Source organism: Dermochelys coriacea, chromosome 9, assembly GCF_009764565.3.
Source record: "Dermochelys coriacea isolate rDerCor1 chromosome 9, rDerCor1.pri.v4, whole genome shotgun sequence".
Taxonomy (NCBI): domain Eukaryota; kingdom Metazoa; phylum Chordata; order Testudines; family Dermochelyidae; genus Dermochelys; species Dermochelys coriacea.
This window is the reverse complement of record NC_050076.1, coordinates 18541400-18568113: the sequence shown is the minus strand read 5'-3', so window position 1 is coordinate 18568113 and position 26714 is coordinate 18541400. Positions and strand designations below refer to the sequence as shown.

General features: G+C 40.3%; 1 protein-coding gene across 7 annotated transcripts in view; it reads right to left on the bottom strand.

Moving 5' to 3' along the window:
• WDR49 (WD repeat domain 49) overlaps nucleotides 1–26714 on the bottom strand; it is an 86992-nt gene that overhangs the window by 21077 nt on the left and 39201 nt on the right. For 5 of the 7 annotated variants that reach the window (XM_038417633.2, XM_043492503.1, XM_038417632.2 and 2 more), the window contains 8 exons: nucleotides 25496–25729; nucleotides 18493–18657; nucleotides 14533–14648; nucleotides 8335–8465; nucleotides 5667–5765; nucleotides 4023–4181; nucleotides 2910–3097; nucleotides 701–898 (listed from right to left, as the gene is read on the bottom strand). In XM_038417633.2, the coding sequence (XP_038273561.1) occupies nucleotides 701–898; nucleotides 2910–3097; nucleotides 4023–4181; nucleotides 5667–5765; nucleotides 8335–8465; nucleotides 14533–14648; nucleotides 18493–18657; nucleotides 25496–25729 (1290 nt within the window). The remainder of the gene's footprint in view (nucleotides 1–700; nucleotides 899–2909; nucleotides 3098–4022; nucleotides 4182–5666; nucleotides 5766–8334; nucleotides 8466–14532; nucleotides 14649–18492; nucleotides 18658–25495; nucleotides 25730–26714) is intronic. The other 2 variants (XM_038417637.2, XM_038417635.2) reach the window with 2 other exon arrangements.

The following is a 26714-nucleotide window of genomic DNA, read 5'->3' as shown; positions in this document are numbered from 1 at the left end:
CTCCCTAACCACTTTCTCTTTGGCCCACTGGTACAAACTTGTGCAGCTCCAAGAGGCGAGGTTGAGAGAAGTCTAATTTAGAATAGCCAGTAGCCTATGGTTTAAGTCAGTCACCCAAGCTGTGCAGACCCAGGTTCAAATCCGTGCTCTAAATCAGCTATTGGGAGGAGCAGAGTATCTTTCTTACTTGTTTTGGCCAGAAGTTCCACCCTAGACTTAAGAAGCCTTCCCAATAAAAGTTTTGTCAAAAACAGATACATTTCCATGAAATGTTTTATTATTTTCCACCTAAAAACCATTTTGTCAGGAAATTCCAGACCAGCTCCAGTAGTGACTCAATCTTTGCCCAAAACTTGAGTGGGACTGAAACCAAGCATTTTGAAATTAAATAAAAAGTGTGGATAACTTCCTGGCACATGTATGTTTTCATTTGCATTCTGTTTTCCCAGACAAGAATTCAAGTAGACATGCCAAAATCTAAAGAGAAAATCTGTTCAAGATATTTCTGCTATGTCTTGCACAGGAAGAGCAAACATGGTTAAACAGAATGGCTGACCCCCACAGGACAGCTCTGGCAGTACAGAAGCTGATGTGAAGGACCAGTAGTGAAGCAGTTAATTAAAAAGTCATCTCTCTGGAAGTGAAGTGTTCTCTATCAGCCAGCGCTACCCATAACAGTTGCTAAGAGAAGTGTTTTTACCTGGCCAAATATTCCAATTGTTGTACCATACACATCACTAAGAACAATACTGCAATCTGAAGAGGAGGAGAGGATGAGCAGGCAACTGCTTCGCACACAGATCTCCAGATAAGTAACACAGTCATTGTGTGGCTGAAATGATCTTATCAGGAGAGGTGGCTGGGCTACCTTGTTCTCACTGGAACCAAGGCAGTAGTCCTGGTGAAAAGGAAATGGCAGTTATCTGAGGAAAGGTGTATTTTGGATCTGGAGATCTTCTGAGCAAGCTCCACAGCTTGCTGTGTGAGATAGATGGAGGGGCAAACCCTGCCCTTGAAGGAAGGATGGGGGCAAAACTCTTTAAGATTTTCTTTCCCCTGTGTTTTAAAGAAAAATGAAATACTTCTGACAGTCAGGTTTCAGAATAGCAGCCGTGTTAGTCTGTATTCACAAAAAGAAAAGGAGTATCCCACCATCAACCTCAGCCTGGACCAGTCCACACAAGAGATCCACTTCCTGGACACTACGGTGCTAATAAGCGATGGTCACATAAACACCACTCTATATCGGTAACCTACTGACCGCTATTCCTACCTACATGCCTCTAGCTTTCATCCAGATCATACCACTCGATCCATTGTCTACAGCCAAGCTCTACGATATAACCGCATTTGCTCCAACCCCTCAGACAGAGACAAACACCTACAAGATCTCTATCATGCATTCCTACAACTACAATACCCACCTGCTGAAGTGAAGAAACAGATTGACAGAGCCAGAAGAGTACCCAGAAGTCACCTACTACAGGACAGGCCCAACAAAGAAAATAACAGAACGCCACTAGCCATCACCTTCAGCCTCCAACTAAAACCTCTCCAACGCATCATCAAGGATCTACAACCTATCCTGAAGGATGACCCATCACTCTCACAGATCTTGGGAGACAGGCCAGTCCTTGCTTACAGACAGCCCCCCAATCTGAAGCAAATACTCACCAGCAACCACACACCACACAACAGAACCACTAACCCAGGAACCTATCCTTGCAACAAAGCCCGTTGCCAACTCTGTCCACATATCTATTCAGGGGATACCATCATAGGGCCTAATCACATCAGCCACACTATCAGAGGCTCGTTCACCTGTGCATCTACCAATGTGATATATGCCATCATGTGCCAGCAATGCCCCTCTGCCATGTACATTGGCCAAACTGGACAGTCTCTATGTAAAAGAATGAATGGACACAAATCAGACATCAAGAATTATAACATTCAAAAACCAGTTGGAGAACACTTCAATCTCTCTGGTCACTCGATTACAGACCTAAGAGTGGCGATCCTTCAACAAAAAAGCTTCAAAAACAGACTCCAACGAGAGACTGCTGAATTGGAATTAATTTGCAAACTGGATACAATTAATTTAGGCTTGAATAGAGACTGGGAATGGATGAGTCATTACACAAAGTAAAACTATTTCCCCATGATATTTCTGCCCCCCACCCCACCCCCCACTGTTCCTCTGATATTCTTAAAAAGAAAAGGAGTACTTGTGGCACCTTAGAGACTAACAAATTTATTAGAGCATAAGCTTTCATGAGCTACAGCTCACTTCATCGGATGCCAAGCTTATGCTCTAATAAATTTGTTAATCTCTAAGGTGCCACAAGTACTCCTTTTCTTTTTGCGAATACAGACTAACACGGCTGCTACTCTGAAATCTGATATTCTTGTTAACTGCTGGAATTAGCCTACCTTGCTTGTCACCATGAAAGGTTTTCCTCCTTTCCCCCCCCTGCTGCTGTTGATGGCTTATTTTAAGTGATCACTCTCCTTACAGTGTGTATGATAAACCCATTGTTTCATGTTCTCTGTGTGTGTATATAAATCTCTCCTCTGTTTTTTCCACCAAATGCATCTGATGAAGTGAGCTGTAGCTCACGAAAGCTCATGCTCTAATAAATTTGTTAGTCTCTAAGGTGCCACAAGTACTCCTTTTCTTTCTGACAGTCAGGCTTTGTATTAGGTGCCCCAGGGTCTAATCCAGCACCCACTGAAATCAATGGAAAGAATCCCACTGACTTCAATGGGTACTTAAGCCCCAAGTTTGAAAATGTTGGTCAATCTTTTTCCTTTGTTAGAAAATAGGTAAAACCCAACTTATTTGCATGTATCCCAACAAACTGGGAACATGAGAAATACAAAGAGAGAATCAAATACTTTCCTTGTACCTGTATATTCCATATTTTTACCCATCCAGCTAGATCTCCCGTAATGAGGTATTGACTCATTTTATCAATGGTCATGATAATGGATCCAGCTCCACTGTGGGCTTCAAACTCTGCCATGAGCTGGCTTTTCAAGGTATTCCAAAACCTAACATAGCCAGCACCTCCACAAGACACTAAGTTTGCTCCACCTAAAACACAGAAATGTGGCTGAATAAGCAGAAAGAATCATCAGCATTCATTATTATAAGCAATTCTCTGTTATGCATGAACCCATATTTTTATTTTTGTCACTGTTTTAATATTGTGCAGAGCACCTTGGCACAGTAAACTCCAGTCACATGAAATATGTTTTACTCAATAGATATTTGAGGTATGTAGTTCAGAGCAATACCAACAAAACAAAGTCTAGTACTAAAAACACTCTTTGGGGACCTGTTGTTAACCTTTTCCATGAATATTGCGATACACTGTAATCTTTACATAACTGGTTCTCTTTATGGGAGTGAAAGGAAACCTGGTCAATCAATTTATTTTATAGATACAGAAAAAAACCCTAAATAGACCTTTTAATAAAAGATTTCTTAATAGTTGCAGATAAATCTGCAGACCTTTTCCAATATGCTTTGCAAATACATGATGTTGACTCAGAAAATGTCTGGTTAAAGCAGCAGAAGTTATAATTTACGTTCTTAAAGGCAGAGCTGCATATACCAGTACGAAACCAAATTCTGCCATGACTTGCATCCTGTGCAAACTCATTGACTTAATTGGAACTGCAGGGGGTATAATCCAATACACAGTTTGGATCTCTGTATGTAGCCAGGCTTCAGATACAGACCAGTTCCGCTGGATTATTTAAATTTACTGTCAATATGAATTCTGTGCAAATCAATTCAGATGACAATGAGATTGGATGCAAAACAAAAGAACATTGTTTGAAAAATATTCTAACATGCTATAGGAGAAGTATTGTAAGGTCTTTATTGAGGGGCAAGAAGGAAAGGAAACTGTGAAAGCAATAATCAATTATCACTATTAATCATGAGCTTTTCCAAGTACTGATCTTCAGTTTGGGCAAAGTAAGCAGAGCCACTAGAAATTACTTTACAGTACCTGTCACTGAAATATTCTTTCTAGCTTCTAGGAATAAAAGCTTAGTAATAGCATTGTTGCACTCAGTGTCAGTGTCATAGAAGTCAGCTACAGACATTGTATGTCTCCTAGAGGACATTCTTCGAGCAGAACTAAGTTGCTGTTGTAGTAACAGAGTATCTGTAAGAGACATTCCCTATTATAGTCAATAAAAGGATTTTAGGTGTATAAGTAGACATGTCAAAAACACTTGGCATCTGATTTTTTCCAGGTTTTTATTTTTATCTGTTACTTTACATATTCAAACTAAATCTTTTGGAAGTTCATACTATTAAAACTATTTATGTGAGCCAAATTCTGCCACCCTTACTCTTGGTGAGCAGTATCTCACCCTGCAAGCTGCCCTTTAGATTTCAATAGCACTATTCACAGAATAAGGTTTTTCTTCAGCAGTAAAAATAGTGGATTCTGGCTCTATGAGATTTCCAGTCTCCTGTTTAATGAGCACAAAATATATTAACTAGCTCATTTTCTATTGCCAGCAGCTGGATCAATGAGTTGCATACATAATTTGTATTATGAAGAAATACCTATTTGAAGAGAAGTTTTCCCCAATTATGGGGGGCCAGATCCTCAGAGGGTATAAAATGACATAGCTCTATTCATGTCAGTGCAGATGTGCCAATTTACACTGTCTGAACATCTGACCCATGATCTCTGCGGAATGTTTACTGAACAGCAGGACCATTAAGAGTCACTTAGCTATAATATGATCTGCACTGCCTGGACCAGATCTTCAGCTGATTAAAGTCAGTGTGGTTCAATGCAGTTATGCCAATTTACATCAGTTTAAGATCTGCTCCTCTGGGGTTTAGACCCTTTAAAGATCAGAAAGCTCATATGGTTCCTTTGCCATATCTACTGTTTTCACAATTTTTAAGCATTCTCACTCTGAAGTGTCTTGCTCATTATAAAGTGGCAGTACACCAGATAGTCCTTTCCTATGGCCCTGCTGAGTAGTGTATGTGCAAGTAAGAAATGAATTTCAAGACATGATATATATATTTCAGTATTTATTCCCCCACAAAACTTGGAAGAAACCTAAGGAAGTCTAAATAAGAACCGTAGAAGGTTTTTTCCAAGCCATTTTCTTTATACTGGATGTGCGCAACCATAAAATGTACTACAGATTACAGTGGGGAATAATTATAGATTTCCAACTGGTATGGTGCTTAACAAGTGTTATGCCACTAGTCTGTGCAGACTATTAATCCAGTGAAGTTTTCAGGTTCTGGGTAGTCTCAGGAGTAGCAGCCTCTGCAAGGTTCAGTTGGTATTATTTATTACCCAACACTGAACAAGGCAAAAATTAAGGGAATGCTCCCTGCTGAAGGTAATATAAAAATGCTGATGTAGATCTGTGTAAATAAACAGAAGCAATAGCCTTGAGATGTATAAGGAATAAATTAAAGGGAATAAAGCAAGTATAACCTCAAGGCTGCTTTCTGTCACTCTGACAAGACAAAGATATAAATAATCCCCCTAATCTCCTCTCAATGATCAGTAATTTAGTGGCACACATAATATTATATGCATAAGGCAAACAGTATGTATGTTTTGCCTAGAGCCTGAAAGCAGTGCTGCTTCAGTAAGATGCTCATTCACCTGATTTGGATTTCAGAGATTTTTGGGGATCCAGGTACATTTTAAGGTAAGCATTTTCTGTACTATTATTCCAGACAACAATTTCACCACCACAGCTCCCTGCATTGGGCAAAGAAAAGACAAAACATTGTTACAGTCACTAGCCAACCTTGATCTTTCAGGCAGCTAGAATTATTTTATTACCAACACAGCAATATTTTCACTTTTGACATGATAGGTCGCATTAAAAGGATTAGCAGGGCTTGTATTCCTACGTGTCTGTAACCTTTCAATGTTTAATCCTCTCCTACAAAGATTGCTGTAAAGGGGACATTTCTCTGGTTTTATAGAAAAGCAGGCCATGGAGAAATTGATAGAGATTTTCTAAGCAGTCCAGTGGATTCAGATGCATTACTTCCATTAGTTGTAATATGTCCAAACCCCCTACAATGCTTTGAAAATCTACCAGTTCACAAAACAAAAAGTAACAGATCTCAGACCTCAACCAAAACTACCCTTAGACATAAGCAGCACAAATGACTCTCTGGAGTCCTGTGATTTTGGGTACATTCAGCAACTAATGGCTGGAATCTACCTGCCATCAGCAGGAGGGAATGAGGGTGATGGCTGAAGTTCTAATTCTTGCTTTCAGTTTAACAAAATATAAGGTCAGACTTGCCCTGATTTGACAAACTAAGCTGTTTACCATACATTGGACCTCATGCTATTCTCACTTCCACTGGAGTAATTCACAAGTAGTCACCGGAGATACATCTGTATGAGATCATTGTACAGCTACATCTACATTTGGAGCTGAGCTAACTTCTCATCGAGTTAGTGCACTAAAAATAGTCACAAAGCCACAGTAACATAGGCAGTGGCATGGGCTTGCCATAGAGAGCATGTACCAGTGCTACACTACTATTTTTAGCTCACTAGGTTATTGAAAGCTAGCGTGAGTTTGTCTACTTGGCTGGGAATCACACCACTAGCTCCAAGTGTAGACATTGCTTAAGTGAGATCAGAATCAAGCCCATTGCATTATAATGCTTATCTCAAGCAGTTTTTAGTGAGATTGGAGAGGGCTACTTATTAAAATTTGATATAGAGAACATTCTTAATCCCCCTTCTCCAGTGGAAGAATAATGCTTTGAGGGTAAATAAAGCAAAATAACTAATATATAGTATTATCTAATTTAAAGAAAAAAGCCTTCCTTTTTGTCCATGTATTTGTGTAAGACTGGAGACACAGCATTTTCCGATCATCTCCGAGTAGCCCACTGACTAGGGCATTTGCTCTTAGGTACCATATTGAAAGCCTTTCATCTCCAGTCCACTCGTATGACTTTCTTTGTTCATTAATTAAAGATGGGCCATGAAGGAGATGTTTGAATTAGCTTTAGCCTCTAGGGTTTGGGTGCTGGTTCAAAGCCAGATGAAAGCTAGGATTCAGTACGAGACTGGAAGATGCCAAAATCTTGAGAGCTGATATTATATGTCAGGCACCCTGGGCTTAAATATCACACAATTAGCAGCTCTTACAAGATTTCTGCCACATGCAAACTAACTAACTAACTAAATAAATACATAAATAAAATAAAAATAAATCTCTCCCGGTTTTTTATCTGATTGATAATCAAACTATTGGGTTGGACCCAGAAATTTGATTCAGAGCCTTTTCTCAACTCTTTGCATAAAACCATCTTCCCCCAGAACTTGAGGTTCTGGTTTATATCTAGTACCAATAAGCATTTTTACTATCTGAGGATTATTTAGTGGCTTATGGCCTCAAATTGTACTCTAGTAAGAAATCCACATCACAAAGCTTACACTTTTTAGCCATCTCAGATATTGCTCTTGCTAGGGCACAGGTCTTCAGCCGCCAGGGATATCTATTCACAAGCACCAGATTAAAGAGGAACCAAACCCTACATCCCACACTCAGTCCTCATGCAATAACCATGACTATTAGCAACAATCAAACAAGGGATATTCAGCATAAGCCCCAGCCACTTGAGTTGAGGAATAACTCCTTTAGCTGTTTGTAAGTAGCAGGCTGTTACTGAGGCTAGTCGCTAGAGGGAGACAGTCATATGGACTAAGCCAGCAAAGTACAATTGATTAAATTTCCACTGAATTTAAGTGGAATAAATCTATATGCCACCATATTTAAATAAATTACTATAACTGTGCCCTCTCAAAAAAAACCCCCACAACATTCTAGTGTGTTTAAGTTTTGGTGAACTGAACCATTTATTCTCAATCTTTTCCTATTATTTAAGTCTTAATAATTCCAATCACCACCTCCATAGAATTCCTATTGAATCCAGGATAATGGGCTTCCTATTATAAATGTTTTCATGCTTTGGTACGTGCAAAATATCCAGGTTTAATCAGTCTGTTCGGATATGAAAAATATGGGGCGGACTTCCCTATCATTTTCTCCAATGAGAGGCTGATGTAACCCCATTGAAGCAAATTGAAATTCATTGGCATAAAACAGAAGAGAACCAAAAGTGTGCTTTTTCTGTCTCTTTAAGAAGTTCTAATTTGTTCACATCTTCTAAGTTATGTACCTCAGCCACCAGCACATTAGCTATGCCAGCCCATGCAGTAACAGAGTCAGCCTTGCATAAATCCCCAAATCCCAATTCCTGGATGATATATTAGGCAATAAATATTAGGCTACCTGTAACTAGAGTATGAGGAGGTAAAAACGCAGCACATAGGATGTCATCTTGATGCTGCACTCCTCCTTTCCATTCTGCAGGCAGAACAAAAAACTGAGTCAAGTTGCTCAGTCGGAAGACAGTAATTATTCTAAAAAAAGAGACATGCAAACAAAAAAAAAGCATAAGTGAACCTAGTCCTATCTGACCACTTCAAAAAATGTCATTGGTATCTTTTTAATATGATCATATAATCTTGAGTGGAAAAATTTAAAAGCTCTGTCCTTTTGCTTTCCTTTGCCACTGAAATTCTTCTGAGTTATAATCCAAACACGATACTTTTAGCAGCTATTTTTCTATCACTCTGCCAAAACAAAATGCTGAATCTGTCCCCATCATCACACATACTGTTCTCTGCAGTGTTAGTATTAGGGGGATATATACTCTAACCAGAGCTGAGACATGATGAAACATTTTACTGATTCTAGAAAGTGCAGAAAATACATAAAATAAACTTGCAGATTTTGACATTTCATGTGTCAAAATCTCCAAAACACATGGTATGTCATCTTCTCTCTCAAGATCTCACTTAAAATCTTTCACAGTAAAAATTTCTCTTCCACATCTTCCAGTTGTGGATGCAGCAAAAACTAAGCAAAACTGATGTTCATATCCTAAATCAGTGGTTCCCGAACTTGTTCCGCCGCTTGTGCAGGGAAAGCCCCTGGCGGGCCGGGCCGGTTTGTTTACCTGCCGCACCTGCAGGTTTGGCCGATCACAGCTCCCACTGGCCGCAGTTTGCTGCTCCAGGCCAATGGGAGCTGCTGGAAGCAATGGCCAGTACATCCCTCGGCCCACTCCGCTTCCAGCAGCTCCCATTGGCCTGGAGCCAAGAACTGGGGCCACTGGGAGCCATGATAGGCTCAACCTGCGGACACGGCAGGTAAACAAACCGGCCCGACCCACCAAGGGCTTTCCCCTGCGCAAGCAGTGGAACAAGTTTGGGAACCACTGTCCTAAATGAAGGAATCAGTCCTGCTCCCACTGAAGTCAGTGAGAATTTTCCCATTGATTCCATTGTGGTCAGCATCATACAAAGTGTCACTACTTGCAATAATTTCTTGATTTGTGTGTGGTCACTTAATGACCAATGTACTTCATGTTCTACATCAGTTAATATTAAAATTATCATTCACTTCTCCTGCCAAGCCAAGTGACAGAGCAAACACTCTTCTTAATAAGAAAAGGAGTATTTGTGGCACCTTAGAGCCTAACAAATTTATTAGAGCATAAGCTTTTGTGAGCTACAGCTCACTTCATCGGATCCTTTGTTGCAAGGATAGGTTCCTGGGTTAGTGTTTTTGTGGTGTGGTGTGTGGCTGCTGGTGAGTATTTGCTTCACAGCCCATTGCCAACTGTGTCCACATATCTGTTCAGGGGATACCATCATAGGGCCTAATCACATCAGCCACACTATCAGAGGCTCGTTCACCTGCACATCTACCAATGTGATATATGCCATCATGTGCCAGCAATGCCTTTCTGCCATGTATATTGGCCAAACCGGACAGTCTCTACGTAAAAAGAATAAATGGACACAAATGAGACGTCAAGAATTATAACATTCAAAAACAAGTCGGAGAACACTTCAATCTCTCTGGTCACTCGATTTACAGACCTAAAAGTGGCAATTCTTCAACAAAAAACTTCAAAAACAGACTCCAATGAGAGACTGCTGATTTGGAATTAATTTGCAAACTGGATACAATTAATTTAGGCTTGAATAAAGATTGGGAGTGGATGTGTCATTACACAAAGTAAAACTATTTCCCCTTGTTTATTTCCCCTCTTACTGTTCTTGTAAAGTGCTGGAAATGGTGCACCTTGATTATCACTACAAAAGTCCCCCTCCCCAGCCCCCACTCTCCTGCTGATAATAGCTCAACTTTCCTGATCACTCTTGTTACAGTGTGTATGGTAACACCCATTGTTTCATGTTCTCTGTGTATATAAAAACTCCCCACCGTATTTTCCACTGTATGCATCTGATAAAGTGAGCTGTGGCTCACGAAAGCTTATGCTCTAATAAATTTGTTAGTCTCTAAGGTGCCACAAGTACTCCTTTCCTTTTTACAGATACAGACTAACACGGCTGCTACTCTGAAACTCTTCTTAATGGCATGTGTTGGCTTTGAATTAGAGACTGTTATTTAATAGAGTGTAAGAAGGCCTCCACTAAATTCATTTCACTTAGATTCACAGATCGGGCATCTGACCAACTGTTATGAAGATGAAGGTTTGTGACAGAGAACTGTACTGGTGTTATGACTTCTAGAGTAAAAAAATGTTTGATGGTGTCAGTTTCTCTTGATTGGTTGGCCGTAGCTTAAGATAAATTTAGTAAAACATTATACCACCTACGGAATAATGGCATAAGATTCACACCACAACATCATTTCCACCACCTGCAGTCCCACTCCAAAAGGTTCCACACAGGTAGACCCCTGCATTCACACAGAGCTTAATGAAAACCAATGAGGTTTCCCTGGGGATAAGGCTGCAACCATGCAGAGTTCTTTGAAGCAAGCAGGAGGAGATGAGCATAGTCCAAATCTCCAGCTTCTGTTTACCCACAGTCTGGCAAGGAACAAATTGAACCACCTCACAAAAGTTCTTGCTCCCATGCATCACAGTCAGGGGTTCCATTGTGTAAAGTTAGCACCTCTGCCTTGTCTATCAGAAGGGTGATGGCATATGGATTGTCTTTGAAGATAACCAATCATTCCCAAAAAGATCTGAGAAAGGGAATGAGATATATATAATTCAGTTAATCTCTACCAACCAGAAGTGGAGCGTGGGGGCGGGAGTAGTAACAAAAACCTGATCATCACTTTCTAGAAGGACAATCAGAAAAAGGGCTTGTCTTCATTACAGGCTAAATCGGTGCCACTGTGATCAATGCAGTGGCATCAATTTAATGGGTAAAGACACAATAAGTCGATGGGAGAGCGCTCTCCCGTCAACTTCAGTATTCCACCTCCCTGACCAAAAAAAAAAAAGCGAACATCATTCTGGGATGTATTAGCACATGGGTTCTCAAACTGGGGGTCGGGATCCCTCAGAGGGTTGCGAGGTTATTACATGGGGAGTTGCGAGCTATCAGCCTCCTCCCCAAACCCCACTTTGCCTCCAGCATTTATAACGGTGTTAAATATATAAAAAAGTGTTTTTAATTTATAAGGGTGGTCGCACTCATAGGCTTGCTATGTGAAAGGGGTCACCAGGACAAAAGTTTGAGAACCACTGTATTAGCAGGAGTGTTGTAAAAAAGACATGAGAAGTAATTCTTTCACTCTACTCTGCACTGATTAAGGTTCAACTGGAGTATTGTGGCCAATTCTGGGCATCACATTTCAGGAAAGATGTAGAGAAATTGGAGAAAGTCCAGAAATGAGCAACAAAAATGATTAAAGGTCTAGAAAATATGACCTATGAGGGAAGATTGAAAAAATTGGGTTTGTTTAGTCTGGAGAAGAGAAGACAGAGGGGACATGATAACAGTTTTCAAAGTACATAAAAGGAGGAGGGAGAAAAATTGTTCTTCTTAACCTCTGAGGATAGGACAAGAAGCAATGGGCTTAAATTGCAGTAAAGAAGGTTAAGGTTGGACATTAGGAAACATTTCCTAACTGTAAGGGTGGTTAAGCAGTGAAATAAATTGCGTAGAGAAGTTGTGGAATCTTCATCATTGGAGATTTTTAAGAGCAGGTTAGACGAATATCTGTCAGGAATGGTCTAGATAATACTTAGTCCTGCCATGAGTGAAGGGGACAGGACTAGATGACTTCTCGAGGTCCCTTCCAGTCCTATGATTCTCTGAAGTCAACGGGAGAGCGTCTCCAGTCAATACAGCGCAGTGAAGACACCGGGGTAAGTCAACTCCAGCTACATTATTCATGTAGCTGGAGTAGAGTAACTTAGGTCAACTTACCCCAGTACTGAAGAAAAGCCCTTAGATCAGTGGTCACCAACTGGTAGATCGCGATCAACTTGTTGATCCTGGAGCCTCTGCCAGTCAATTGTAATCTCCAGCTGCTAAAAGCTCCCTCCAAGCTCCCTGCCTGCCCTGGTCCTGCACCACTCCCAGAAACGGCCATCATGCCCTCAAGGCCCCAGAGGTGGGGGCAGAGGTCTCTGCGCATGGCTTCTGCCTGCAGACACTGGGGAACTGTGGCTAATATAAGTTTCAGGGGCAGTGGTTGCAGAGAGGGGCAACACGCTGAGCCATGTGTTCCCTCCTAGGGGCTGCAGGGGCATGCTGGCTGCTTCCTGGAGTGGTGTGGAGCTGGAGCAGGCAGGGAGCTTGCATTAGCCATGCTGTGCCGCCGACTGGGAGCCACCTGAAGAAAGTGCCGCCTGGCGGGAGCCCGCACCCCTCTTGCACCCCAATCTTCAGCCCTAAGTCCCTCCTACAGCCAGAACCCCATGCCCCCTCCTACACCCCAAACTCTCTCCTGTGCCCAACCCCCGCCCCAGCCCATATCTCCCTCCCAGAGCCAGCATCCCATACCCCCCTGCACCCCAACACTTTGCCCCAGCCCAGAGCCCCCTCCTGCACCCAAAGTCCCTCCCAAAGCTTGCATCCCCCTCACCCTCTCCTGCACCCCAACCCTCTGCTCCCCCTCCCATACTCCAAACCCCTCGGCCCCAGCCCAGCCTGGACCCCCTCCCGCACCACAACTCCCTGCCTCAGCCGGGTGAAAGTGAGTGAGGTGGGGGAGAGTGAGCGACGGAGGAAGTGGGGATGGAGTGAGCGGGGCAGGGCCTTGGGGAAAGGGCGGGGACTTTGGGGAAGGGGTTGGGTAGATCCTGGGTTTCACTTAAATTCAAAAAGTGATCTTGCCTCTAAAAGGGTTAAAGGCCTCTGCCTTAGAGATTCCTGAGAGAAGGAAACCAACACCCTGTCCCAAGCAGTACCTGCTTATGGCCCCGTTGCCTCAGAAGCATGGGCACAGGAGAGTCTGTTCTCAAAGAGATGCTGAAAGGATGCTGCTTATTTAGAGCAAGGGGAAAGCCTAATAACCAGGAGAAGCACTAGGCTCTGGAGATCTCAGATAACAAGGCTGAATACTTGCCTGCTTGCCATAAACAAAGTGGGGACAGCTAGTCATCAAATGAAAATGATCAGTGCACTCAACTCATTTACTTCTCTGTGGTTCGCTATGAATATCACTGTGATTCAGAGTAAAAAAGTGGATTTGAGTCACCAATGAGCAATGATTGCTTTGCTAGCATATGTAAGCAGCAGCCGTCTTTATAAGGTAAGTTTATGTTTCTAGACTGAGCCTCTGAACACGTGCAATGAGCAGTCTTGATATTAAAAGACACTTTTTTTCCTTTTTTTCAGAACATTGCTTCTGTCTATGACATGTTCATGATCATTAGTGGGGATTTTCCTTCTGGTTCTATAGCTGTTAAAAGTCAGAAAAAATATATTTGATTCTCTGAGTTTCAAAGGGGATGAAAAGACACAAAAGCAATTTATCCCATCCTATTCCCAACCTATTAGCATAATTCTACAGTGAACAACTGCTCTATAAATTACTTCCTTAGGTACAGTAGCATCTGTATTCTCTGAGTTTTCTAATTTATGGACAGAATGTTTTCAAATTATGTCCTGCTATAATTTATCCTAGCATCTGTATACTGTCTGGATGCAGAAAAGAGAAGTATCTTTTATTTTATTTTTTTATTCCTCCAGAAGCTCAAGCAACATTAAAGAATATTTTTCCACTAGCAAAAAGCAAGGGCCTCACTTCATAAGGCCAAGCAAGGCTAAACCTGTGGTAATTCCATGCTTTAGGCACTAATTTTACAATGGTCTCAAAGTGGACAGAATTTAGATTCCAAATGGGATTCAGCTTAGTTTCTAGGGATCCATCATTGCAATGCCATTGCAGGATTGGGGCCCTAGTTTGCAAGAAAAAGCAAGCAATTTCCCCAGCTGTGCTGTATCTTTTAAGCAACACACTTTTTCTCCAGTGATGTGCAGCCAGATCTAAATCTTTTCCTGAACTGAGTTGCCAACTACTCAGTGAGTTACTGTGCTTGGAAAAAATTAGACTTTTAAAAGATAGATTTTATCTCCAGAAACTGAGTCAAAGAGTACATCTTAAGAATGTATTTCTTCCAGCATTTTTGAATAATGTATACAGTACCTGTCCCAGCCTGTGACTAATATAGTCCTCTTTAGTACCATGATCTGGGAGATGTCAACTGCTCGGTCTCTTCCAACATTGAGTTTATGGTGACAGTGTCCATTGAAATCCCAAATCTTCAATTAAAAAATAAATAAGTTATCCATAACCTCTCAGCATAGGCAAAGCAGACAATCATCTGGTAATTTAAGGATCAATGAAGAAATAAATCTATTGGATTGGATTTGCTTCATACCTTGATGTAAATCAGAGGTAACTGCATTGAAGACAATTCAGTCTTCATCAGAATCAGGCTCATAGGATTGAATAGTAAGCAAATAATAATAATGCTTCTCCATAGCTTTTATATAGCACTTTTCATCTATAGATATCAAGATACTGTAAAAAGGAAGCAAATATTACCCCCCTTCTACAGATGGAGAAACTGAGAGACAGAGATGAAATGACTTGTCCAACCACAAACAGCAGGGCAGGAATAGAATGAAGTGGCAGAGCCAGGATTTGAATCTAAGTCTGATTCTCCATTCTGTGCCTGCCCTCCCGCCTGCTCCAACCCCCCCCCCACCCCCACCCCCCCCCCCACACACACACACAAACACACTCTGAGATGACCTACATGTGACAGCTTCTTTATCCATGGAACCCCTTGAAACCATATGCAAAAGTGCATTTATTTTGCACCTTTGACTGCCTCACCTGTTCACTGCTAAGCAATCTTTGCTGGGACTCTACTAATACGCCAGCAATTTGAACATCTTTGTGACAGCTTCTTCTTAGAAATAAGAATCATTTACCTGCCATAAAAGACTTTTCCCTACTCCACCGAGAAGAATTCATAAAAAAAAAAATGTTATGCTGGTCCAAGATCTTGAATTGACATGTCTGTGTCTTGGACCAGTGACATTTTGAAGGTCTGACCTTTTAAATGTAGCCAGTTGCAAGACTGAGCCTTATAAAATCATGACAGTCTGATTTAGAGAAAAGCTATTTTGGATACATTTTAAACCATCGAAAAATTAATTTTATTTATATTACACTAGTACTTAGACATCCTACCTGAAATCAAGGCCCCATTGTGCTAGGTGCTGTACAAACAGAGACAAAGAGCTTACATAGACGAGACAAAGGGCAAGAGAGTTTCCAACTGGGAAACTGAGGCACAGAGTCATTGAGTAACTTGCCCAAGGAATTAAATGAAGATTTCTCAAGTCCAGTATCTTAAGCACTAGACCATGAGTCCTACATTTCCTGTCAAACTGAAATTTGCTCAGTTAGACTTGCAGTAGTGAGGAATCATCTTTACAGGTGAAGGGAGACAAGTAGTTCTCACTTCTAATAGATTTTCTGGAGTGGTGTTAAGGGCTTTCTGGCACTCATTTGAGTTGACCTCCATAATTCACTCATGTATTCACCAATTCATAGTCATCCTATATACAAGCCAATAAGCTCTGTATTTGCCACTCCCACAGGTATGTGTTCAGCTTAGTATTAATTAATTTACAGTTCATGGACTCCTGTAAATTAAAACAACATTTAAAAAGACTCATGGTTTGGGAAAACATTGCTCAAACATCTCATTTTACATATAAATCTATTGGATACAGCAATAATGTATATATGTAGTGATTTGAAATAAAATGTATTTGCCATTTAAACATTCATTTCACATGTTGGTATTCCATATTCTTACATAGATGTGTGTTTTATATTCATAGGAGTCTGTTGCAAAGGCATTGAAGTAATTTTTTCATAAGAATGAGGTTTGGGAAGCTTCCTCTTCAAATTTTACTGACAGTATGAAAAACTGAAATAAGACATTGTCATCCTGTAGTATTATCGCTGGACTGACTTACCCTGTGCTTCCTGACACTAGCTCAAGACTCTGTCTACATCCTAACAGTGGATTTTCTTCAGTTTGTTCTTTGACAAAGGCCTGAGCTACATACAGTTTAGAATGTGGGTTTGTTTATTTTTTTTTACTGAAATAGTTATACTGGTACAACAAGTGGGGACACAATTATACTGGTATAAAGGTGCCTTGTACTAGTATAACTTATTCTGCTTTCCATATAGGAATAAACTATACTGGTATAAACAACTTTTATGCTGGTATAACACCCCAACCCCTCCCCACCTCACCCCACACACACACTGGGCTGGTTGTATTGTTTTAACTATGCTAGTATACTTAACATGGTACGGCGTTTGTATTCAGACAAGCCCTTAAGATGGGTATTTTGTCATGAACTGAAGCCATCACTTTTCCCTCCGACCTCCTAGGTACTGAATGTTGTGTCCTTAGGACTTCCACTGCTTGGAAATAGCAGAGTGCTCTTTGGCAGCATTTAAGGCAGGCCACTTCTACTCAGCCAAGGCCAACAGTATAACTCAGTACAATCCCAAATTTCAGTGCAGACTCTGGTGTTTAAGAATGTGTTTAAAAACTTTAGCTTGATCTTCCCATATTAGAACTGGGCAGTCAAGGAAGTAACGAGATGAAGCAATACAGTACATTTTGTCTTGTTATCCAGAAAGGTTATCTTTCTGGGAGATGCTCAACTGCCAAAAAGACCTTGAATGATACCTGAGATGGACAAAAACTGTAATAATAGATGCAAGTTCCACACCACTCTCCCCAACTGCCAGATTTTGGCAGTGTTTGGTCCAGAATTTGTGGCTTTGTCTTATCTCTATAATGGGACAGAAATCCAAACATTGGATTTGGATCTGAACTTTATGACTCAGGCCCATCTCTACCACAGACACAAGTTAATAAGCAAGAAAATTGAGAGACACCATGGCACAGAGGATAGGGCACTGCCCTGGGATTCAGGAGACCTGAATTCTATTGCCAGCTCTCCCATTGAATTTCTGTGCTATCTTTGTTAGGTCACTTTTCGGTTTTCCCTCCCACCCTTTGTCTTCTCTGTTTATACTGTAAGCTCTCCAGAGAGGGTCCTTTCATATTATGTGTTTGTACAGTGCCTAGCACAACAAGGCCCCAGTCTCAGTTGAGACCTCTAGGAGCTAATGTAATATAAAAAATAGCTTAAGTCTGACTAGTTATGTCAAAACTAGCCGAGTCTGGGGAAATGGTCTCTCAGGTTGATGATTTTCAGCAACTTCGGCCAATGAAATAGGAAGAGCTAGAAATCTGTTTGGCAAATCTATTAAGTTTTTTAAATGGTATGAATTTAGTGTACATTGAAGTGAAAGACTAACAGCACTGGCTTAAAACCTGTCATAATGTTGGGCAGTGTTCTGTCAATACAGCTTTCTGTCAATACAATCCTGATCTTAACAGCATACACCTTTGGTATTAAAACACAAGAATCTCTCTTTAGTAGAAACGAAAGCACAAGTTATTAAATTTTATGGTGGTTTTTGATATGGTCAAATTCTCATTGAGATGATTAAGAAGATTTAAAATTCATTTTAACTTTCAATAAACTAAAATTTGAATTAATGTGTCCAGGGGTGAAAGGCTGGTGTTTTAACTAACCTAGGCACCATTTCAAAATAGTTGTTTTACAGTCATGCATTGGCTACCATGATAATATGCCCTTGTGTAATGACAACTGATTGATCCAAGAAAAGCAATGGAAATGTTTGTCTGGTGATTAAGGCAATAAGGGCCATTGCTGTACAGAGTCATGGATTGTAAGAAAACTACTTGGAAGGAAGGAAGGAAGGAAGGAAGGAAGGGAGGTAACAAAGAAGGAAGTGTTCTGTAAAGCACTGTGTGTATCCAAAGTGTTAGACAAGCAATTAAATTTAACTGCGTTTTCCCAACAGTGTTAGGATTTCAACCTCTAGTTGCTGAGTTCATCCCATCTCCTCTTTAACAAGGCCAATGGAAAAACCAGCCATTGTTTAGTAGCTGAGTACTTTGGCACATTGTATCTATGTGGAAAAAAACTGCAATGGAAGGAAATAGTTTGAAATGTTTTCCCCTCACACCTTTACTGTTCCATCTGTGCTTCCAGTTAAGAGCCTTGTCTCAGTTGCATCCAGTGTCATAGTGCTGATCTCAGCATTGCCATGGCAACCAGTAAACTGTTTGATTTTCTGCCCAGTGTCTATCAGCCAGAAGGTAATGGTAGATCCTGTATCTGAGCTGATTACCTGGGGGGAAAAGCAGAAATTGAGATGTAATTTACAATCTTTATATATATATAAAACAATAACCTCATACATATGTGCACTGCACTTATATAATTAGCAACATCTGAAATGCAAATCAGATAATTTTTGCATTGATTTTCCCCATCTTTTCCCTTTCATCTCATTACAAGCTCTATCATTCCCCACAATCAAAGTTTATGGGCAGGTCTGTTGCTTGTAAAATCTGCATTCGCAGCTAGTTCCAATTAGCCAAAGAGCAATGATTTACTCCCTATTATCCTTCAGCACGGAAGACAGGTGATCAGCTCCCTCAAGAGACAATATCCCAAGTTACATGCGTGAACTAGAAATGTTCTCAGCAGGGATGAAACACTTCCACAGCCCTTCAGCTTGGAATCTTGCAGGCATGCTCAACTGAATGCTTTGTGCTAAGTGGTCAGATAAATCTTCCCTGCTTATTTCAGAGAACCGATCCACTGAGTAATGGATCTTTAAAACTACATCTCTGGAAGGGGAAATAGTTTAGGGAAGCTCTCAGCATATATTAGCCCCAATTTAGAATTCAGTAGTGAGACCAGACATTATAAATTAGGAAAAAATCCATTTGAACAGATTATGGTTATTTCTTTTTTGGCATACAGTATGTTAAATTGCTCAAAAAAGATGCACTCACTCTTACTTCCATTTGCTGTATACTTACTGCTGGGTGAAATCTTCAGTCCTCACCTCAGTCCTAATTCAAGCAAGATTCCCATTGAAGTCAATGGGAGTTTTGCCTGAAAAAAAGCATTCTGGAATTTACTTTTTTTTTTTTTTTGCCTTTGATGCTCATCATTAAAGAGGTTAAGGTTCATCAGCAGTCACCTCACTGGTATCACTGTTCTAGTCCTAGTCTTACAATAAGAAATAACAGTGATATCTCAGTCAAGCATGGCAACTGTTGGCAAGTGGTGAATTTTTAAATGGCACCCTCTAACTATACACATGCTGTTATTTAATCCCTTCTCCATGTAAGTTAATACATAATAATTGCTGAGATTTAGTTGTTCTTGACTCTTTTCAAAATACCTTTCCTCCTAGTTAAAATCAGGTGCTCAAAAAGATAGTTGGCTATTTCTTCCAGAAGGAATCCAATTCCTCCCCCAGAAAATGCTAATCAAAGAGTTCTCAGCAATCTTAACAAAAATCAAATTTCTTTCATGATGCAATTCACATTTCAAGAAGTTCAAAGACATGTGCCCAATGCCATACCTGTCAGCACCTGTAGAAATTTTATATCAACCACTTATCTTCATTCATAATACCTCTGACCACAAACACAATGAAGTACAGCTTCTGCACAACTCATGTGCTTTGACCTGATACCATTATGGAATTATTCCAATGACAGGGTTTTTTTTTTTATTAGTTCCTGGCAAAATAAATAAATAAAGGACTCCCTTAATTGTTTAATTAAAAAAAAAGACTATAAATCCACTGAAATAAGTTTGCTTTCTTTCAAATTTTAGTAATTAAATGAGGCTTTCTTGTTGAGAAGCAAAATACTGCAAATTTATTGTGTTAAATTAGCTATGTTGCTCATGTTCTTAAAAGCACCATCCAAAGGAAACCCAAATTGAACTCTAATTATAACCAAGTCTGTTTTGAATATAAATTCTGCAATTTGCCTTTGTTATTCTAAACTCTCACTCTATTATCTAAGGAGTCCTAGATAATTTAAATAAGGAGTGAGAGACAAGACAGCATTGTCTAGCCATTAAGACATAGGAGTGGGAGTCAAGAAATGTAAATTCTGTTGCTGACTGCCTCTGCCTTACTGTATGATTTTGGGGGAGTCTCGCAACTTCTGTGCTTCAGTTTTCCTCATCTATAGGATGAAGTTAATAATACCTACTTACCTAATGAGGCCTACTTAGTGCACTGAGATTATTTGATGAAGGACACCATAGAAGCTGAAAATGTTATATTAATATTAGAGATGATCAGAGGAAGTGAGACTCTGGATAAATGTTCAGCAGTCACAATTCAAGTCAGAGTCAAGGCCAGGGATTAGAAGTCAAACTCTCCTGAGATGTTCTTGTGAGATTTCATCCCCAAATTAGAGAAAACTAACAGGATCACTTGATCTCAGAAGAGTTTCATCTCAATCTTGGGAGAATGACTATAGCCAGTTTCTCACAGCAATGGTCAATCAGAACCTTCAAGCAGGGCCAGCCAGTTTAAGATCTCACCAAGAACCAGAATGGTATAGATGGGTTTAAATCCAGTGATTTGAATTTGATGCCCCCATTTCCTAGCTCTTCCAAAAGCACAAGGTGCTTTGGACTAAAGGGCTTTGGATTAAGTCCATCTCCAATTAATTTTATTTATTTTAAGTAATTAGCAGACAATAAAACCTAGCCAAATACTGATGCACAGGCCGTCCACTTGATCTTGATCTCAGGGAAATGTTATGTATTGAGCTACCAATAACAGAACTGACAGGTTTTGCTAGATATGCTAGTAATTACTAAGCACACTGAACTTTTTTGGCTACTTCTCTGCATATAGGTGTTAAAATAACACACGACATAAGACTATGAAATCATAGTACGAATGCAGGCCTCAGATGTATTCTCAGACAAAAAGTGTTTATTTCTATATCAGTATGACATGCATCCATGAGTGCTGTTAGACCTATTGAGTTTAAGGAGTTCAGTAGAAACTGCTTGAAGACTAAGGCACTGTGACAAGATTACAGAGCCAGGCAATAGCAGGGCTAGGGTTAGAAATGAGGAATCCCAAGTTTCCCAGTCTCGTGCTCTATCTAAGGTACTTTGTATGGTCCGCATTATTATAATATCTAGGCATCTCACAATCTGTAACATTTATCCTTCCAACACCTCTGGGAGATGGGGCTGTGATATTATCCCCATTTTACAGATGGGGAACTGAGACACAGAGAGATTAAAACCTGAATGCACAAAAGGAGTTAGTTGTTGTGACATTGAGTCCCTGGAAAATCACTGCAATCCACAAATACTGTGTTAGGTGCCTAAGCTCCTAGACAATGAAGGAGAAGACATAGGCGCCGTAGTCTGCAATGAACTAAAGCCAGCATGCTAAGCAGAGAGCTGCCTAAGCTAATCAATGGAAGATGCCAAGCACAGTGGTGCATGCTAAGTGCCACCCCTCTCATGGAGATAGGTACTTAAGTCCAGGCTGCAGGGAGGTACCTAGCTGTGCTTGCGAGTCACAGTTGGCAACCCTTTTTGGAGTTAGGTGCCTAAACCATTTTAGCAAGATGTGAGAAGCAGGAGGAAGAATTCCATCATAATTTTAACCTACTGGTTAGGGTATTTCCCTGGGATGTGGGGGAACCCTGGTTCAAGTCCCCCTTCCACCCAGGGAGCAAAGGGATTTGAACTAGGATCTACCATCTATCCGGTGAGCACTCTAACCATTGGGAAATGGCATAGTCTGATGTGAAGATCCCTTAGTTTCTCTTGTTGAAGATGTTGGACTCTGGTTAAATAATTAAAGAGACAATGGAACAGGGACACTGGATGCTAGGTGAGAGCTCTAACCACCAGTAGTTATTCTCATGCTGTGCTCTCTCTCTCTCTCTGACTGTTCCAAATGACTCTTTACTACCACTTTTTGAAAGCATCCTCTGGGACTGTCATGCATTATAGCAGCATTCAGACAGAATGTCACTGCAGGACAATCCGGTGCGCTGTAGATTCACACCCTGGTTTACTGCACAGTAACTTGTTGTGTAGACAAACTCTACAACAGAAACACAAACTTGCTCAAGATCTCTCAGCAGGTCCATGGCAGAACTAGGATCAGACCATAGACCAGTGACCCAGCCATTTAAACCACACTGCTACCCCTTTCTGGTTGGCATATACCATTTTGCATCACTCTGTCTATGCTATTGGTATTTAATTTGTAATAATTATTTTGGAATTAGATACACTTAGAGGGAAAGTAGATTACCTACCTCAGAGGGTTGTTATGAGGATTAAGGGTGGTTCTGTGCTCCAAAACTATGATGTATCAAGTATTATTATCATTCCTGAAGTGAGCGTACATATGAGCCACACTTTTAAACCCTTAGACATCAGCTTTCCAGAATGCCTGCATCTTAAAGGAATGCACCTCCCTTCTCTTCTGTCTCCCTTTCTCATGGCTCACAGAAGCTTTTAAAATCAATAACTTCACTGAAAACATGTGCTGCTCATTAGCACAGCCTCTAGCATCCCATACTGCTTCTTTCAAAAACATGCACCCTAAGGCTAGGTGGTGGATACATATCACTGTGACTTGTTTAGCAGCTGGGCCCAGCAACTGTGGTCTTCAACAGGGAAATACAAAGATGAGTGAAGTCCTTTACAAAGCCCTTTGTTAGAAGAGAGATTTTTCTCTTCCTCCACCTTCCTTTTCTTATGGAATCTCACGTCTCATTATTTCACTCCTCCCATCTTTTCTGGCCATGCCTTTCTCTTCTTGAATCCTTCTGCCAGTTTCTATCTATCCTTTTCTAATGCCTCCTCTCTCTCTCTCTCTCTCTCTCTGACCCCCCTGCTTTCCCCCACACACACTTCTGATTCTCTGCCTTACCCAATGCCTAGTACACAGAGAATTCAAAGGCATTCCTTTTCACCAGAGCCAGTGCAGCTGGTATGTCTCATCAGCCACTTAGCAATGTCATGGGACACAAGCTCTGCTAGCTCTGCTTGGCTAATCAGTATTTTTATTAATAATAAAAATCTATACTACAGTATTTTACCATATCCTAAATGGTTTTGGAAACTTAAAACATACAGGGATCCCATCATTTCTCAATGAAATGCAGCTACCTCAAGGGTGAAAATATGTCTTCTCTTTAACATACAGCCACAATGCACAACTGTTTAATGAATGAAATGAAGAATATGTCAGCCAAGTGGAAATGTAAGAGGGATTTAGGTAGGCAGAACGCAATGAGCAGAATTGGCCTGGACACCCAGCCTAAAAACCCTACTTTTTCAAAAAGCACCACAAGCTCTCCAGTGACTACAAGAGGTCAGGACATCAGTTTCGCATCTTAAAGCAAAGCATCTTTAGCAGCACATTTCACCCTAACTTCAAGCCGAGGCATTGCTTCAGTACTGGTTCAAGGACCATCAACTGAGACTATTCCTTCCTTGCCCAGCCAAATTCTGCTGACCCAGTCCAGTCATGTTTGGCTTGTGAGATCTGAATGGATTATAGCACAAGGAGGTGTGACGGGGGCTCCCACTACCTTAAAATCTCAATCATACAATTCACTGTACCTAGTAGACTGCTGCATCCACATGAAGCCCCACTGACTTCAGCAGGGCTTCACACCTGCACCACAGTCCACTTCCATACTACAGATCGCAGAGTCAGGTCATAAGTGGTTATCCTGCTTCACTTTAACTCCTAGTGCCTGGAAGGAACTCTCTAGTACCCATCTCATAAACTAGTCTTGCTGATCTAAATACTTTCCATATTTTGCAATGAAAAAATTAAAGTGCTCCATAAGTTATCCAATTCAGCTGAATTAGACTGGTCACCTGCATAAAATACAATGATTTCGCAACCAACTTTGGTCCCATGAGTGGCATTTTAAAAAGTAATTGTATGTAAAGGGACTTTTCCTAAACACACAAGCTTTTAGCAGAAGAGGAATACAGCAATACTTTCCTAGTGATAATATAATAAATTACATTCCCTTAAACTGGGTCGGTTTCTAAAGCTTAGACAAATGGAAACACTTATTTTTAATGTAAATTTAGGGTCTGTTCCACCAAAGTGGGATTTTTTTTGTTGTTTAATGTTGTTTGATGTTTTGTTGTTTACAGCATGGGTTGTTTCTTTGACAGCATGCAGGAAAGCTGTTTCTTTTTCTTTTAATCAGTCAGGCTACTGCTACCATGCTTTAAATGCTCATTTGTACCAAACAAATCACCACCAAAAACCATGATGATCTGTTGATACCCCATATCATACCACTATATGCTCTAAGGTTTGCCTTAGCTGAATCTCAATCTATAGATAAAAGGGGCTGGTTGGGCAGAGCTCAGGAAAATCTATCACAGAGACATTTCCCTGTATAGTAACTGTAGCTCTTCATTGAGATGCAGGTAGTGCTCTGATACCAAAGACTGCAGTGCATCATTAAAGTACTGTGAAGACAAACAACACTCTCACTGCATACCAAGTGGTATTACATTTAACTGAATCGTTTTATTATGAATACATCCAGGTCTGCCACTGTAAGCCACTTGTGTAAAATTTTCTAGCGAAAATGAATCTTCACTAATTACATTTCATGCATATTTCAGAACTATCCTCAGGGATACTGTACAGTGGCTATAAAGAAGAATTTTATAATCAAGTTCATTTGCAATTGGCAGTCATACCAGCACTAACCTACATCAGAGATAACCCTAGACCATCTCACAATAGTGGTTTTATTTTTATCATCTGTGTTTCTTAGAAATGTTGGGTACACTGATATTTGATATCACTTTTTAACACTGAACCTTTATTGGAAACCAAACCACTTTTCAAATATGATAGAAAGTTTAAAGAAAGCAGGTAGTTTACTAGTTCAATTAAACTGTTGGGATACTAGAATACCCACAGTCCTTTTCAGGAAAGTCAAACAAAGACTGTAATTAGCATGCTTTAGTATGAGATAATTTTCTTGCCAAAGTAAATGGTCTCTCCATCTCTAATGTAACTTTCTGAAATCAAATTAAGAAAATCACCTTGTAGGTAATACACATTTTCAAGTTCCTTATCACGAAAATGCAGAAAGGTTCTTTATTTCTCCCCCCTTTACCTGCTTAAAAACTGAATTGTAAAGAACACAAGTAACTGCTTTCCCATGACTTGTGACCTTTCTGCCGGTTTCCTGCTTCATTTCCAACAACATCAGCTGGTTATTAAATGAGATAAAAAGCCGTCCATGAGCTTCATTAAAATAAAGGGTGGAGTGGAAGTCCAGACTCTTTGGAAATGAGCCCGCAATCCTCTGGATGCACAGCTGATGCTGAATATCCCAGAGCCTTAACACCTGTGCACATAATGATGAAGAAATCACACATTATCTGCTTTTTTTTTTGTTTCAGAATGCATTGCAATCATTAGTTATTGCAGTGATAGCTCTGGCTTGCTTCATTTGCCTTATTAACGTCTACCACCAAATACAAGATGAAAGAGGCCATCTTTGTTCAGTTTATTTTACAAAAGGCTTTCAGTGAGTATTTTGTTTTATTGTTATTTGTATTATAATCAAGGTCAGGACCATATTGTGCCAGCCATTATACAAACACATAAGACAACCTCTGTGCTGAGGAGTTTTCAGTCTAGACAGACAAGACAGAGAAAGGGGGGAGTGGACACAGCAGTGAAGTGACTTGTCCAAAGTTTTACATCACTGTAACTCCATTGGTTTCCTGGTTTATACTGGTGAAGTTGAGAAGAGAATCTAAAAGCCTCTGGCAGTTACCCTTAGAAAAACAATTAGTGAGTCAGAATAGTCAGAACAAGGTTGAAACATCAACCTTGTTGTGCCTATATTTTGCTAGTGTCCCCAGGGAGATAGAAGTGTTATATATGAGCTTTGGATCCACTAAAGCAGGTTAGTAAAAGTTACAATAAAAATCTCTCTCATAGAATGTATGAGTGTTGACACAAGAGCTTAGTGGCAAATGTTATGGTGTGTTGTGTATATAAATAAAAAGGTAATTTTTATGTCATTATTTACTTGGTAGACTGTAAAGGCTCGTTATAAATATACAACAGCTATAGCTAATAAGAGATGGCTCGTTCTGGAGGAGGATAAAAGGGAGCTATTTTTTAGCTTTCTTGAAAGCATAAAGCAGCAATATATCAGCAAGTGGATGCAGAGAAGTAGTTGCTATGCAAGCTTCTTCAAACAGCATTGCCAATGCACTTCCCTTGGTGTGCCTCACTAACCTGGCTCTTTTTTTGCACCAGGTTTCTCACCAGAAGGAAAGACTTACAAATGTGCTAAGTTAAAGCCCCTCTCCAGAGCT